Source organism: Urocampus carinirostris, chromosome 9 (assembly GCF_059441175.1).
Source record: "Urocampus carinirostris isolate Australia breed hairy pipefish chromosome 9, RoL_Ucar_1.0, whole genome shotgun sequence".
NCBI lineage: Eukaryota > Metazoa > Chordata > Actinopteri > Syngnathiformes > Syngnathidae > Urocampus > Urocampus carinirostris.
The window spans coordinates 36,354,574-36,370,838 of record NC_142357.1 but is presented as its reverse complement, the minus strand read 5'-3'; the positions used below and the strand labels follow the sequence as shown (position 1 = coordinate 36,370,838).

General features: G+C 42.3%; 1 protein-coding gene across 1 annotated transcript; it reads right to left on the bottom strand.

Moving 5' to 3' along the window:
• Window positions 1-806: 806 nt before the first annotated feature.
• zbtb33 (zinc finger and BTB domain containing 33) lies at window positions 807-15,420 on the bottom strand. The gene is made up of 2 exons (XM_088343609.1): window positions 15,153-15,420; window positions 807-4,671 (listed from the first exon to the last, which is right to left on the bottom strand). The coding sequence occupies exon 2, from the start codon at window positions 4,667-4,669 to the stop codon at window positions 2,987-2,989; it is 1,683 nt and encodes a 560-aa protein (XP_088199735.1). The 5' UTR covers window positions 4,670-4,671; window positions 15,153-15,420; the 3' UTR covers window positions 807-2,986.
• Between the last annotated feature and the right edge of the window lie 845 nt (window positions 15,421-16,265).

Below are 16,265 nucleotides of genomic sequence, written 5' to 3'. Positions count from 1 at the left end.
GCAGTAAAAATATTCCGTCCTTATTTTCCTGAAAGAAAACCTAAGGTCATTTCTATGGATCTTATAGTAATGGCGATATTTAAACTGCCTCAATATCACAGTGTCAGGTAATGGTATTAAATGCAGCATATATCTGGAAAAATCCTTAAATTTCCCCTCAAACAGCCCACAGTGAGCAAAGATCCGTGTAAAGAATAAATAAAGGCTTTTCATGCAGTACCGTGATTTACTTTTTAAGATTCTATTGAAAAGATATCCTTCAATCCAAAGTGTTATCCAAATGAAAGTTAATTACTTCTAATGCTAAAAAAAAATAAAAATGAAAGCAGACACTTCCAGCTATGTAAAGCCATTTCACAATAAACATTGGATTTAAAGAGATTATACCTTACTTTTGATATAATGGCTTTTTAAGTGTCGGTCACCTGATTTTAGGGGTGCCCGTTTTTTTTTTATAAACAAAATCTTGATTTTCATCAGAAATATCCACCAAATATGGCAACCAATTGGGAAATGTAGGAGTATTTTCCTTTCATCTATTGATAAAAAGTAAAAATCTGACATTTTGGGAATGTTATCAAACAAGGTTCTATTAAAATAGTGCTCTTTTTTTCATCAAAATTTGCTTAATTACTGAGAAGTGCAAAGATGCTAGCATTAGCAGCTAACGTCTGCAATGGTAGCATGAGCTGCTAAAATCATAATAAGCGTGAACTGCTAAAGTGGCGCACCAGATGGTAGGCACCAAAGCTATGCTTTTTGGTAACTCGCTAGCTGATACGCAGGGTTGGGTAGGGTTACTTTAACTTGATTACTTTCAATTACTTTTGGATTACTCCAATACCAGATATGCTAATAAAAGACAAAAGAAACTAAATATGAATAAAATTATGACTCACAACACGTGGTAAGCTTTCTCTCCTGGCTTTGATCTCCGGCAAAACTAACATAAAATGCGACAGAAACAAAATGAAAATAAATCCTAACAGCTTGCCAACATCATTTTTGCCGTTCCATGTATTCCGTTACTCCCAAAGCCTGCACAAAATTTAGTCATTTTATTCATATTTAGTTTCTTTTGTCTTTTATTAGCATATTTGGTATTGGAGTCATCCAAAAGTAATTGAAAGTAATCAAGTTAAAGTAACCCAACCCAACCCTGCTGATACGTTAGCGAAATGTGCTAAATCCGGGGCAGGGAAGATCACAATGTTGTTGAAGTCTGTCACTCTTTGATACAATAGACCCCGGGATACGGCAACCCCGCCATTTTTCACTTTCCGTTTTGTAATAAGTTGTTTTTCTCTGCCCTTCTTTACATTTCCCCACCATACATCATTAACAAGTTATTTAAGTGTTCAAAAACGTATAAAATTCAAATTTTGTGTTGTTGTCTCTAAGATCCGTGTCTGCTATTGGTCGAGGTCAGATAAAACGCTGGTCTACTATTGGTTTACATCACGGCGTCAGGGAATTACTGATGTGCCATTGACTGAAGGATCTCCCTCAAAGCCTTTCTCCCTGATAATTTGGTTCATAATTTCGTGTGTTTTAGTAAGACTTTACTAATTGGCAATATAGTACTGTATTTTGTGTACTGTATGTTTCCGTAGTGTAGTGGTTAGCCCGCTCACCTAACACACGAAAGGTCCCCGGATCGAGACCAGGTAGAAACATATGTTGGGCTAGAGAGGGATGGGCACCAACAGGCTGTACTTTCCCAAGACATACCACAGGGAATGGTGCCCCTAGTGGTTAAGGGGATCCAACCAACAGTGTATTGCCTATGGGTCCCGAGGTTTGCAGTGATGCTAAAGGAAAAATCCACCTTTGGAAACGAAGCATGGCTGTAACCAATCAACCATTCGGTACAATTATCAAAAGGAGGCGATTAAAACAAGGAATTCTTCTAACAATCCTTACAAGTGGTAGTTTCAAAATCAGTTTAATTTGTACTCCCTTTGCATCCACCCGCTACTACACTCAACCAGCTCTAGTACAATGTTTTTCAACCACCATGGCACAGTAATTGTTGTACTGTGTCATTGGAAATTGTCCAATTCAAGTGCCTGTGCTTTCTGACTTTCATTTGAATTTACTTTTTACGGCGATGCAACAGCAATGTGGTGTGCTGCGGGATTATTTTCAATGACAAAAATGTGCCTTGGCTCAAAAAAGGTTTAAAAACATTGATCTTGTCACACCAAAGGTAAATATAATTTCATTTTTCCTTTACATCTATACTCATTTATTATTTGAATTAATAATATAAATGTGTATTACTCAGGCAGTGCGGCACAGTTCTGAGGTCATGAGATCGAATCTTCCTGTGTGGAGTTTGCATGTTCTCCCCGTGCTTGCGTGGGTTTCCTCCGGGCATTCCGGTTTCCTCCCACATTCCAAAAACATGCCTGTCGGGTTGTCCCTAGGTGTGAATGAGCGAGTGAATTGTCTGTCCCTATGTGCCCAGCGATTGGCTGGCAACCAGTCTCGGGGGTCCCCTGCCCACTGCTCGAACATAGCTGGGATGAGCTCCAGCACCCCCGCGACCCTACTGAGGATAGGCGGTGCAGATAATGGATGGATGTATACGACTACTAAGTAGTACTTATTATGTACTATTTTGTTTAAACGATTTTATGTGCGGTACCTGGGATTCTGAATGTATCAGTTAATATATTAAGTTTTTATACCCCTCAATACAGCGATTTCATTTTGCGATCCCTGTGGCAGAGTAGCTAATGTGGTATCCCAGTGGTCTACTGTATCATCCGATTGCCCACCTCTATTTTGAATACAAAATGTGGCACTACCTGATAAATGTTAACACGGCCTTAATCTTCAATCCTCGGGTTTAAGTACAACACTGACAGAAGAAAGGAAAATACGACATTTTAGGTGTATTGTGGAAAATACAGTCACGTAGGTGGACAATCACTCCTCCAGGAAAATCAAAATCCTCAGTAGAAAAAAGGCACGGCGTGGCTCAGTACCTCCCTGGATTGTTGAAATGATAGTCCGGTTTCCCCTCTGGAGGGTTCGGGGGCTGCCTGGGCCTATTCATTTGCTCGTCGTAATCGAAAATATCATTCCAGTTCAAAGAGGGCGGGCGTGGGGCGTCTTGCCCGGGTACGCCGTGTCTGGTGGGGCCGCCCTCATACTGCCCGGGCGACCCCTCAGTACCCCATAAATTAGGCTTGGCCTCTACGCCCTTACAAGGCAGCAGGCGGTAAATGTCCTCCTTGGCCTCCTTGGCCTTTTTCCCGCTGGGGTCGACGTTGTGGGCTTGTTTGCAGTGGGTGGAGAGCAGCTGGTAGTTGAGGAAGGTCTCCCGGCACATCATGCACTGGTACCGCCGCTCGCCCGTGTGCTGGATTTCGTGTTTAGTCCTGTACTCGGCCAGGGCGAAGACCTTATCGCAGTATCGGCACGGGTATTTCCTCTCCCACGAGTGCGTGTTGAAATGACGGCGGAGGCTCGCCCGGCACACGTAAGGACGCTTGCAGACGCCGCAAACGTAGAAGGTCTTCCCGTCCATGATGAGCTCGTAGTGTTCCCCGGGTTCCGATTTCGGTTTCTTCTTCTCCGGCGAGGAGGGTTCCGGGTTCTCCGGTACGACCGGCACGGATCTTTTCCCTTTCTCCAATTTTGACCCGCCTTCCCCGGGATCTTCTTTCGAGGGGACGATATCGTACGTGTTCTCCCCGATGTTGGCGTAGACTTTGCAATCCGGGGAGATGGAATCGATTTCCGTGGAGGCGTTGACGGTCGTGGTCATGGGTTTGACGGCTTTTCTGGTGTTTTCCGAAATGTCCAGCAGGCGGATTTTGGAATCGCCTCGCTCCTCCGAGGGTGAGATTTGCTTTCTGTGTACGCCCGAAGTATCGGCGCTTTCCACGGGGGTGGCGTTTATTGGGGCGCCGGGCAGTTCGGGGGCAAAGCACCCGGCGGTAAGCGCCGTGGTGGGAGTACTCGAGGAAACCCGAGGGGAATTGAGCGTGTTAGAACTGCTGTCCGGACTGCGGAGAGGACTTCTTTCCGGTTTTATTTCTCGCGTTACTTCTTTACCGCTTTCCGACGTTTTACTTTTATCCAAATCCACCGAGTCTACGTCGATGACGTCCCCCGTGGCTTTCTGAGCGGCGGCTCGAGATTCGGGGTCCGACTCCGAGACGAACATGACGTCGTCGTCCAAATCCCAGCCCGGATTGTCCGGTTGTTTCAACTCCTCCGCGGATATGGAGTAATTTTCCGAGTCTATCGGCGAATCGCCCTCTTTCGAAAACCCGGGCAAGCCGTTGACTTGGGAGAGCGGGGCCGCCAAATTGGCGAGGAATTTCACCCCCAGCTTCTGCCCGGCGCCCATGAGCTCCTCCAGTAAATCGGAGCGAACGCGTACGATCTTGGAACTGTAGATGTAGTTGATGATGTGTTCGAAGATTTCCGCTCGGACGAAGTTGAGATGGATGACTTGGCAGGCGCCGACGAAGAGCTGGCGGAAGTAGGAGCTGGTCGCCGACAGGATGGTTTTGTGGGCGCGGAACTTCTTGTCTTCCACGATGATCCACACGTCGCAGAATAATCCCGTGCGCCGCTGCTCGTTCATCAGATTCAGCAGAGTGGCCGGATATTGGGTGTCGGTCGCCGTGATCAGCTTTAAAGTCGGCATAGCTGCCGGGGAAAAGGGAAACAACAATTGCAAATTATTTGAATAGAAATAGCAGTGTCTGAAACACATGACAAAAAGTTACCGCACACCACGGGCAGACAACTCTGAAAAGCCATAAAGTTGCCTGCCCCATTTTTCACAACTTGAAACACAGTAAGACGACTAATCACAAAAAAAACATTGTTGCAAAGTATAAAGGATTGATAATCAGAATATATAACAGAACAACACTTTAAAATTAAGTTTATTATGATTCTAATGATAAGATTCATTTCATGTAAATGGCTTCGCTGTTTTCCATCTGCCATCAGTATGTACCTGTATTTACTCATCTTCATTCATGCTATGTTTGCGTCATCTGCTACAAGCCAGGTGAACTCCTCTTTCCACCATGCTTTTAATGTACGTTTACGTTGTGTAGAGTCATAAATTTGGTTAGCTTCTTTTGAATCTTTCTTCCGGGGCTGAGGTTTTGGCTTGATTCCTGGTAAGGATATGTCAGAGTGTGCAGTTTCCTCACGCTTGAGAAGATAAGCAGGACATTGTGGTTCAGCCTTTAACATATTTATTCCTCAACAGCAAGCAAACAACACGGCTCCGTTCAATACAACATGGTGATCAACAATTAGCAAAATGAAAAATGGTGCGTACGTAATGACGTCACACAATGGAAAACATCTTACCGCAATACCACGAGTAAGAGCGCTATTACAAATCTTAACAATTCCTAACCAATTATCCATTTTTCTTGTGTTTTCTATGCGTCGACTTTGGAAAATGATATGGAAATGTGCGACCTAGTAACGAAAGTCCGGAAGCACGAAGTTATTCGGTGCGGGCTCCTGATTGGATGCCGAGTATGCAAATTGCCAAACGAAAAGAAATTCCAAAATTTACAAAACGAACAAAGATTTCGAAATCGGAATAAAATGTTTTGTTAAAAAAAAAAAAAAAGAAAGAAAAAAAAAATCCCTTAAAAAAGTTGTCTGCCACCTGGGCGGGGACGTTTTGAAAGTTGTTCGCCCGATGTTAAAGATGCACGCCCCAGGCGTCCGGGCAGATGTCGTTTCAGACACTGTTACTAGCCATACAAAAACATTGTCACATGAATGGTTTGTGTTGTGGTTTGGTAGATTGAAGGAGTGGAAAACAAGCAAGCGATTTCACAAAAATTCTATGTCTAGGCACAAAGGTTGCCAACTTTTCAGAAAGCGGGCCAGATTTGGTAAACTGTAAGTATGTAAGGGCAGACTATTCAGCCTGACGGTCTTTAATAAATTAACCCGCCATGTTTGGCGATCAGCATCTTGACGTCGTAGCTCGTCTTGGTAGCATTCTCATTTGACTCGCTGCTGTGCCGTTTAAACAGCTTCCTGTTGCTTCACCTTTTCACAGTGTTTGTTTCCGGTTCACTTTTTGTAGTCTGCATGCTATGTCTGCCAGCACCACTTGATGGTTTATATTGGGAAGGGCGGCATTAGCTTAGGAGGTAGAGCGCTCATCTTGGGATCAAGAGGTTGCAGGTTCGATTTCCGGCTCCTCCGTGTTATATGTCGAAGTGTTGCTGACTCCCTATTGGCATGTGAGTGTGTGTGTGTGTGTGAATGGGTAAGTGTGAATCTCCATTGTAAAGCACTTTGGGAGGTCTTCATTGACTTGAAAAGCGCTATATAAATGGAGACCATTTACCATTTATATTCTTTGAAAACAGGCACAATCTCAAATCAGGCAGACGGAGTTGATTTGGACTTGGGCTAAAAAAAAATCTCCAATTTCCACTTGTCCTGTATGCAGTGGCCCTCGCAGTGAATTTCCTTCTTTTTTTTTTAAATTTACAGTCACCATGTCGGAGATGGGGTGGGCTATAATTCTCATAGAGAGCCTAGGGCAAGGTGGCCAAAGGGCTACCTCTATACTCTGGCGAAATGGTGATTTATTTTTTTTTTGTACAAATTTATTCTTTACTGCAGTCAACATTACCGGCAGGCCACGTATGATTCATTTTATGACAGAGGCTGCAAGCCAGTAAAAATTTGATCAGGGGCCATAACTCTCTGCCGGTCCGGATTTAAGACATGCCTGTCAAAGCATTCTCAAAACAAGCATACAGTAGACCCCTGGAACACAGTGACCTCGCTTTGACGGTTTCACTTTACGATTTAAATTTTTTTGAGGTTTGAACAAATTTATTGACACTAAAAACAGAAAACAATCATGACAATCTCAACAGCAATTAAGCACATTCACAATATTATATTCCAATATTACGTTTTTAACAGCAAACACAAAGTGAGGTTTGAACAAACCTTCTCGAAAATCAAACATATTCACAATTTCATTATATAACATCTTTGTTATTGTCAATAGATCCGTCCAGGCCAAAGTCGATTGTCCTCGGTCTGAACAAATCCACTGACACCAACAGCAGCAAAACAGCCATCAAGCATATTCACAATTTTTTTATATTTGACAATATGACGTGACGATATGACGTTTTAACATTTTTTCCTGACATTTCCAACATCAATTAAACAATTTCAGAGTTATTTTCTTTTAACAGTAGTTAACCAGCGTGTAAAAGGCAATACTATTGTGCAAGGGCATAGCTCTGCCATCCCACCCTCCCAAGCAGCATTCTTCCAGTCCTCTGTGTGGGTCCTTTCCCTTCTGCGTGGGTCCTCTCCCTTCTGGGTTCCACAACCCAGGCCGTTGCTGCAGGGACTCCCACAGCGTAGCTCCGGCTCCCCCCTCCGGGTGGGTACAGACGAGTCTTCTTTATGGCTGCGTCCTAGGCCCGCCGCTCGCAGATTGTATGGTATCTGCAGCCATTTGGAGCACAGCCACGGGGGGGATCTGCCTGCACCTCCATACCAGCAGGTTTCTGGAGGTCCAGATGGCGTCCTTGATGGCGGCGAGAGTGAGCCAGTCCCTGGCAAAGTCGTTCTGATGCCTCCTCGACCGACTCACCCCGTAAAGCACGTACTGTGCATCAGGGACCTCTCCTGCTGGCAAGTCCGGGAACTTTCCTAGTTGTTCGGCCATTGTCCACAAGACCTTGGCAGCGCTGCACTCACAAAAAAGGTGCCTCACCGACTCCTGGGCGCCACAGCCAGGTCGAGGGCACGTCGAAGTCGCTGACATTCCTCGGTGGTGCATTACAGCTCTGACTGGGAGAACTTCATGAGCCACCATCCATGACAAGTCTCGTAGTCTGTTTGGGAGGGCAGGATGATTGACGTTGCTCCAAACCGTTGTGGATTCGCCAAACGCAAGCCCCCGCACAGGGCTTACTGTAGCTCGCTCTTGCACAATAGCAATAAGGGCCCTGTGGTTTTGCAAAGCGTGACATTCTTGTGCTTCCAAATCAAACTTCTTCAAAAAATCCCGAATAAAGAGATGTGTTGGCGGCAAGTTAAATGAAACTGGAATCAAACGATTGTTTGGTACAAGCTTTAGCTTCCGCAAATATGAGCCCATCCAAAACCGGGTCATTGCTTGACTTTTCGGGTTGTTGGGTGGGCCCACAGCGTTTTGGAAGTGGAGAGAGACATATTTGCTTCCCAGGAAAAGCTGGAGGTCAGGCACTCCTTTCCCCCCTTTTTCCTTTTTCTTTTTCATTGTATCTCTTTTTATCCTTTCCCACTTTGAGCCCCAGACAAAGCGAAAGATGGCTCGGTCCAGTTGTAACAGCACGTTTCTTTTAGGCATAAAAATTAAACTGATTGACAAAAGCATTGGGAGGATGATCGCTTTGATGATTAGGACCTTCCCCTCTATTGTCAGTTTTCTTAGTGACCAAAAAACAAGTTTTTGCTTAACTTTCCTTGTCACGTCATCCCAGTTGGTCTCGCCTCCTCCATCCGCATTGAATTTTATCCCTAGGATTTTCTGGTCTGTCTTTAACACCGTCAGCGGGAGTCCTGCCTTTTCTGTCTCTTTCCACATTCCATAAAACTTCACTTGTGATTTTTCTCTATTTAGCCTTGACCCAGACGCCCTCCCAAACAGGTCAGTCAAGTCAAGGGCTCTTTCAACAGATGCGCGGTCAGTACACAAAATATTAAAATCATCCATGTACAAAACACACTTGGTAATTTGTCCCCCACTTCCTGGGATATTGATGCCTTCGACAAATCTATCTTTTCTTAACATTTGTGCCAAAGGTTCAATGCAAAGAACATAGAGAAGGGGAGACATAGGGCAACCTTGACGTACACCGCAGTTGATCTCGATTGCTTCCGATAAATTCCCGTTAATCATGAATTTGCTGTAGATGTCTCGGTATAGCAGTCCTACCCAATTGATGTATTTTTGGGGAAAACCACATTTTTGCAATACCCTGAAGAGGTATTGGTGCGAGACTCGATCAAAGGCTTTTTCAAAGTCTAGGTTTAGGACTGCTAGTCGCATGTTTCTGTCTCTTGCATAACAAATGGTGTCACGGATCAGCATGAGACTGTCGCTGATCTTCCTTCCCACAATGGCACAGGTTTGGTCTGGATCAACCAAGTCTCCCAAGACAACAGACATTCGTGTTGCTAGAAGCTTGCTGAAAATTTTACAGTCCACGTTTAAAAGCGTTATGGGTCGCCAGTTTTTTAAGTCAATTTTGTCTCCTTTTTTGTGCAATAGAGTAACTATCCCGATTCTGAAACTGTCTGGCATATGGTCTCGACTGGAAAATTCGTTAAAAACAGTTAACAGATCTGGTGCTAAAATATCCCTAAAAGTCCGGTAAAATTCGAGGTTGAGTCCGTCCTCCCCGGGTGATTTGCCTTTTTTCATAGTCTTTATGCAATCATTCAGTTGGTCTAGGGTAAAGTCCGATGTTAAAAAGGGGTCTTGACGCACTGATCTTGAAATATGATCTAATACATGCCCCATTTCATTCTCATATGTTTCTTTCTTTTCAAATAATTTTTTGTAGTAGTCTTCGACCAATCTGGTTATTTCACTACTTTCCTTTGTTATTTGCCCGTTTTCGTTTTGAAGTTTAAAAATCCCCTCATTTTTGCCCATAATTTTTTTTTAAAAGTAGCGTGTACATTTTTCCCCTTCTTCTATTTCTCTTTCTCTGCTTCTTATTATGATGCCTTTGCTCTTTATTTCCGCCAAAGCGTTTAGTTCTTGTTTGGTTTCTTTGATTTCATCATTAAAGTCCATCCCCTTTTCTGTTAGGATGAAATAGCGTTGGAGTCTTCTTTGTAGTCCCGACATGCGTTTCATCTCTTTGAGTTTCTTGTTTTTCCCTGCATTTTTAAAAAAGGTCTGTGTTCGTTTCTTTGTCATTTCCCACCATTGTGCTCGTGAATCATACGAGTCTTGAAGGGTCTGCCAGTCTTTGTACAGCTCCCTGTATTGTGCGGCTAGAGCCTCATCCTCCAGCAGGGAGCAGTTTAACTTCCACAAACCCTTCCCAACAGTCATACCTGAAGGAAATGAGAAAGAGCAGGACAGTAGCAAGTGATCCGAAAAAAAAACTGGAATTAATCTTGCATCACTCTGTGCTAAACCCCTCGTAAATATGTAGTCTATTCGAGAGGCTCTGGCATTGTCACTACTGAACCAGGTGAAGCCCTCCTCTCCTGGATGTATGGATTTGAAACAGTCCACCAGTTTAAATGTCCGGCACATGTCTTGTAATAAAGTTGATGTTTTATCTACTTTAAACTCCTCATCATTCCTCTTTCTATCCTTCCTACTTAAGATGCAATTAAAATCTCCTCCCACGATTAGTGGTTGATGGCCTAGCATATGCGACTGGACGTCCTCTAAAAGTTCGTACCTGAGTTGTCTGTCGGCATGGCCGTATATGTTAATGAGGTTAAAATCATTCCCTATATAAGAAAGTCTTGCTAAGATTGCGCGTCCGTCTCTCATCACAGTACTGCCCTTTATGATGAGTTGAGGGTTGTTTATTAAAATGGCTACCCCATCGTTACGGTTTTCATTCGAGCCACTCCATAATGACGGATATGGCCAAATCTCTTCCCACTGTTTATAATTTTTTAGAAAGGGGATGCAGCATTCCTGTAGTAAAAACACATCCGTTCTGATAGTTTTTAAGAACGATAAAACACTGTGAGCCTTAACCTTTGATCTCACACTTCTCACATTGATAGTAGAGAATGTAATGTTCATAATTGTTGTAAAAGTATTTAAACTAGTTAGACAAAACTGGGGGATCTGAGTCCATTCTTTGGTGATCATCGAGATCATCGAGAGTGTCACCTGTGTCAGACACATCACTTAAGAGTAGTACCTCATTTTGAGACTCACCGGGGAAAACTCTGGGACCCTCTGACTCTCTGTCTGTGGTTCCAGGTCTTCCCCTTTTTTCTGGGTTAGGGGGTGAGCCAGAGGACCTATCAAGGGGTCTCTTACTTCCTTGCCCACTAAGGGTCAGGTTTTTTCCCTCCCCGACTTCCTCCGTCTCAACTTCATACAGTTCCCTTGTGGGCTTATTCACCGGCAATCGGCTTTCTTCTAAATCTCTTATCTTTGTTTCTGTTTTTTTCACCACTCCCAATTTTGTCTTACTTTTACTCCTCTTTCCAGTGCCCGTATGGGTTTTTGGAGAGTCATTCGCCTTTTCGATTTGTTTGTCTTCTCCAAATCCCGGCAATGGCGTAGCAAACAAATTTGCTAATTTGAACTCTCTTCCAGGCCCTTCCTGATTAATATGTGTTTTCGGAGTGGCAGTTGCTTTTTCTATTCGTTTGTCATGTCCAAATTCAGGTATTTTATGAGAAATCGAATTAGAATTTCCAGGTTCTTCCTGTTTCAATTTTGATTCTCTGGTCTCTGCTCCAGGGGTTTTGGTAGGTACATCTGTTTTTTCAATTTGTTTGTCTTGTCCAATTTCTTTGTGCATTTCTTGAATTTCATTGGGTATTTCCATAACTTTATTCATTTCCTGTTCATCTTCATTGGGTATTTCTATAACTTCATTAATTTCTTGTTCATTTTCATTTTGTATTTCCATGACTTTATTAATTTCATTGTCTTTGTTATCTTTATTCACTTCATTGTCTTTGTGACATTTATTCATTTCATTATCTATGTTGTCTGACATCATTTCATTGTCTTTGTTGTCTTTGTTAACTGCCTTCCTAGCTTTCAATTTGTTAGCAAACGAATTCGGGCAGTTTCTAAAGAGGTGATTCGTTTCTCCACAGAGATTGCATTTTCTGCTATTGCTACATTCCTCAAAGGAATGTCCAATTGTTCTGCACTTTCCACAAAAAATTCGATCACATACCTCAGCCAGATGCCCATGCTCACCACATTTGCGACAGAGTTTCGGTTGCCCTTGATAGTGGATAAAGCCACGGTTTTCCCCCAGGAATATAGTCGACGGAATTTGTTTCAGTCCCTGAAAGCCCTGAGGATCTTGCCGTAGTTGGACTGGTACCCTCCAGGCACCATTCCAATAGCCTTTCTCACACCTCACCTTCATAGCCTGGCCTTTTACTGAGCAGTATCTACTCAACCAATAACAGACGTCATCAGCACTGATCATTTCACTAAACATTCTAACAACGACAATCTTGTTAGTATTATCAGTCAGCTTCTCCACTGTAAATCCTGAAAACTGGGACCTCACTCCCTCAAAGCGATTCCAAAACTCTTGATAAAGAGCTGCCGTTTCAAAACTCACATCAAAGCCTTTGCCAGAAGTCATTTTTATGACAGCATGTACCTCCTCCTTTTTAAACTTCAGAATCTTTTCAACAAACTTGTTAATAAAATCCGTCCTTGACATTCCCTCCGAAATTGCCACAACATCTTTGAGCAAGAATCTCACGCAGTTACGTCTCCGCCCGCCGGTATAATGCCCGGCCATGGCAGGACTCGGCTGCTTTACTTCTAACTATGTTAAAATGGTTAGAATTGTAAAATTAATAATTAACAATACTCTTAAAACCGACGCCAATGACAGTATAAACGCATAGAACGAGCAGTGCTATGTTTTTTCGAGCCCCTTTGTTTCAGCTTTTTCCCTTGTATACAATGCCAACAATAAATTCTATCACGTGCCAAAACTCTTTGCAGTGTAAGTGCATAAGACGAGTCATGTTTCGAAAATCCCAGCCCCGTATTGCTCGACTATATGGAAATTATGGTCTGCTATTGGTTTGCGTCACAACATCTTGAAAATGCCGATATGCTCTTGACTGAACTACCTCCCACAATGCCTTTCTCTTTATTCAGTTCAGAATCTCGTGTGCTTTATAAAAACTTTGCCAGTCAGCGATGTCATTGGTGACCATGGAAATGAAGCTTACCATTAGCAAGAAATACTAAGAAGGCGCGTAAATCTTTTCCCTTGCTCAGTTGCATGACATTACCAATCAGGAGTATTACTAAAAATAAAGACGCATTTAAAGCAAGGAAATCGTCTGACAATTCTCGTGGAAGAAAGTTTAAAATTAGTTTATACAATTTGCCTAAATAATAAGGTTGTTGCTTTCATCTTTTAGACTTTTATGTTTTATACAACTTTTGCGCAAATAATTTACTACAATGACATTAATTCAACGAACAATGCCCCCAATATCATTAGTGAAGGTTATTTTATTCCAATAAACAATATTTTCTCCAGAATCGCGTAAATCTCGCGACATTTTCCTAGCGCAGGCGCATTGGTTCGTTACCTTGTTTACCAGTGTTAAATTCAGGGTTGGGTAGGGTTACTTTAACTTGATTACTTTCAATTACTTTTGGATTACTCCAATACCAAATATGCTAATAAAAGACAAAAGAAACTAAATATGAATACAATTACTAAATTTTGTGCAGGCTTGGGGAGTAACAGAACACATGGAACGGCAAAAATGATGTTGGCAAGCTGTTTGGATTTATTTTCATTTTGTTTCTGTCGCATTTGATGTTAGTTTTGCCGGAGATCAAAGAGATCAAAGCCAGGAGAGAAAGCTTACCACGTGTTGTGAGTCATCATTTTATTCATACTTAGTTTATTTTGTCTTTTATTAGCATATTTGGTATTGGAGTAATCCAAAAGTAATTGAAAGTAATCAAGTCAAAGTAACCCTACCCAACCGTGGTTAAATTTGTGGGTGCTACATGTGAAGGCTTTTAAAACCTTCAATAATATTTTACAGTAGTTAGTCTTTCATTTCTTTCAATTAGAAAAATAAGTTATTTAAAGAAATTAAGCGATTTTTGTGGGAAAAAAATATTTTAGCTTAACCTATACAAACTTTAGTCACTCCAGCGAAAAGGTATGCCTTACCTTTTAAAAGTAGACATTTAGTTTTACAGTTATTTAATCGAATCCTTTAAATAAATAAAATAATAAATAATTTCCTTGTATTGTCATTCTGTGTAACAATGTACACAGAACGAAATGTCGATTGCACCTGACCCGTTGTAGCGAGTCGATGCAGCCGCAGCCAACAGAGGGCGCCGCCGACCACTTTTTAAGTCTTAGGAATGACTCGGCCGGGGCGCGAACCACCGACCTCCCAGTCTCAAAGCGGGCGCCTTACCATCTAGGCTACTGAGCTGGTACAACACAAATAATACGATTTTTGGGTGTAAACATAATTTTTGAGCTCGACTTGAACACACGGGGTTGGGTAGGGTTACTTTAACTTGATTACTTTAAATTACTTTTGGATTACTCCAATACCAAATATGCTAATAAAAGACGAGAGAAACTAAATATGAATAAAATTATGACTCACAACACGTGGTAAGCTCTCTCTCCTGGCTTTGATCTCTTTGATCTCCGGCAAAACTAACATAAAATGCGACAGAAACAAAATGAAAACAAATCCAAACAGCTTGCCAACATCATTTTTGCCGTTCCATGTATTCCGTTACTCCCCAAGCCTGCACAAAATTTAGTAATTTTATTCATATTTAGTTTCTTTTATCTTTTATTAGCATATTTGGTATTGGAGTAATCCAAAAGTAATTGAAAGTAATCAAATTAAAGTAACCCTACCCAACCCTGTGTACAAATGAGTCACTCGTGTTTGTCATATAACAACGTAAAGAAAAACTTGTCACTAACATTCTTAATATCACTACTAAACAGCATCATATTATCCACAATGATTATTTCATTTTTTAAGTTTTTTTGACGTCATAGAATAATTTTCACGCTCGATTGCTCCATGCAAACCCTTTGCAGCAGTCCTCCACGTCACATTGGAGACGAAAACTGACGTTTGATGCGGTTTTATTTGTAGAAATGTATTTGCGTCTACAGTTACATTAGATGCCTGTTATAAGTAGTTTAAATGCACAAGACCGTGTTGTTAATCTGTCTGTTTGCAGCAGTATTAATCATCGTAATGCAGTTTTCTCGTTTTGTTATGAACAATAGAGAAGCGAGGGCCTGAAATGTGACAGCTTGCAAACGCATTGCTTTGCAGAAATACACAACGGTTTGCACGTTTGCGTTGCAAGTTTAATCCGATGAGGACGTGAAAACTAAAGAGTGGTTATTTACCTGCGACTTGTGCGTTTTCCCAAGAGAAATTGGAGCTGGTAGCTAACGCGTTAGCCGCTCGGCTACACAATGGCTTAGCGAAGATGGGGCTTCACCTGCCAATCGAGAGCTGGCGTCGTCGCGTGATTGTCACAACAGCCGCGAGGAGTCGCCACTGCGTAAAACTGAAATACTCATTTTTAATTATTTTTTTATGGGGCACACTGTAACATTTTTGAGGGAAATGAGTTTTTTATGCAGCGCTGACGTTTTTTTCAGTGTGAAACAACTTCCGGGTGGATTTGAAAATGACGAAAGTGCAGTTGCTATGAAAAGGTGTAAAATGTAGTTGTTGTGTAGTAGGTTTTAACGGATAACAATTCTGTTTTCTCTTTTGGATTTGAAAACATTCGTATTTGTCTTGCATTAAACAATGAGAACAAAGTAGTATTATGTGTACAGTAATGCAAGTCTTAAACAGTTGAACCGATGACAATGATTCTGGCCGTTATACGGAGCGCTGGGAGATGAATGTCACGTGAGTATGGCCGCCATATTTGGTAAGGCAGGCGTTTTGTAGTTGTGTGGTTTGCATATAAAAATGGGAAACTGATTTAATTAATGCAATCATTTTCCACATCTGTTTTACAGTTCACAGATCCCTTAACCGCCTTGGTCGCCAGAGAAGCACGGAGAACAGAATTCTACAGCTTTCTCCACTGCTGACGGTTCCAGGCTTGAGTTTGTGTTGTAGCAAAGTTGGCACCAGTCCATTCCTTAACTTTGTCTGCCCAGTACTTTTTCAATCTTCTTTTCCTTCTGCCTCCTTGGACTGTGCCCTGAACAACAATTACAACATTACAATACCTCTAGGCAGCACGGCAGCGCAGTGGTTAGCGCTTGTGCGGCACAGTTCATGTCATGGGAACCTGTCGTGGGTTCAAATCCAGCTCCAGACTTCCTGTGCGGAGTTTGTATGTTCTCCCCGTGCTTGCGTGGGTTTCCTCCGGGCACTCCGGTTTCCTCCCACGTTCCAAAAACATGCATTTCAGGTGAATTGGCCGGTCCAAATTGTCCATAGGTGTGAATGAGCGAATGAGTTGTCTGTCCCTGTGTGCCCTGCGATTGGCTGGC